The following is a 256-nucleotide window of genomic DNA, read 5'->3' as shown; positions in this document are numbered from 1 at the left end:
GGTGCTGAGATGGGGGTCCTGGAGGTACAGGAACAGGAGGGTCCTGGTGCATTGGGGGTCCCAGAGGTGCTGACAGGGGGGTCTCGGTGCCCTGGGAGTCCTGGAGGTGCCCATGGGGGTCCCAGGGGTGCTGAAATGGGGGTCCTGGAGGCACAGGAACAGGAGGGTCCCGGTGTCCTGGTGGTCCTGGAGGCACTGACAGGGGGTCCAGGTGTTCTGGGGGGTCTCAGTGCTGCTGACACAGGGGGGTCTCGAG

At 66.4% G+C, this 256-nt stretch overlaps 1 protein-coding gene across 1 annotated transcript in view; it reads left to right on the top strand.

Moving 5' to 3' along the window:
* The window catches only part of LOC103614482 (myosin light chain 4), a 468-nt gene extending 380 nt beyond the window's left edge, over nt 1-88 (top strand). The window contains exon 1 of the mRNA XM_017731481.1: nt 1-88. This exon is cut by the window's left edge and continues 380 nt beyond it. Coding sequence (XP_017586970.1) covers nt 1-73 — 73 coding nt within the window. The 3' untranslated portion in view covers nt 74-88.
* Nucleotides 89-256: the final 168 nt, after the last annotated feature.

This window comes from Corvus brachyrhynchos, unplaced genomic scaffold (genome assembly GCF_000691975.1).
Source record: "Corvus brachyrhynchos isolate BGI_N302 unplaced genomic scaffold, ASM69197v1 scaffold1061, whole genome shotgun sequence".
Lineage (NCBI taxonomy): Eukaryota > Metazoa > Chordata > Aves > Passeriformes > Corvidae > Corvus > Corvus brachyrhynchos.
The sequence above is the reverse complement of the archived record's forward strand: the minus strand, read 5'-3'. Positions and strand labels throughout refer to the sequence as shown.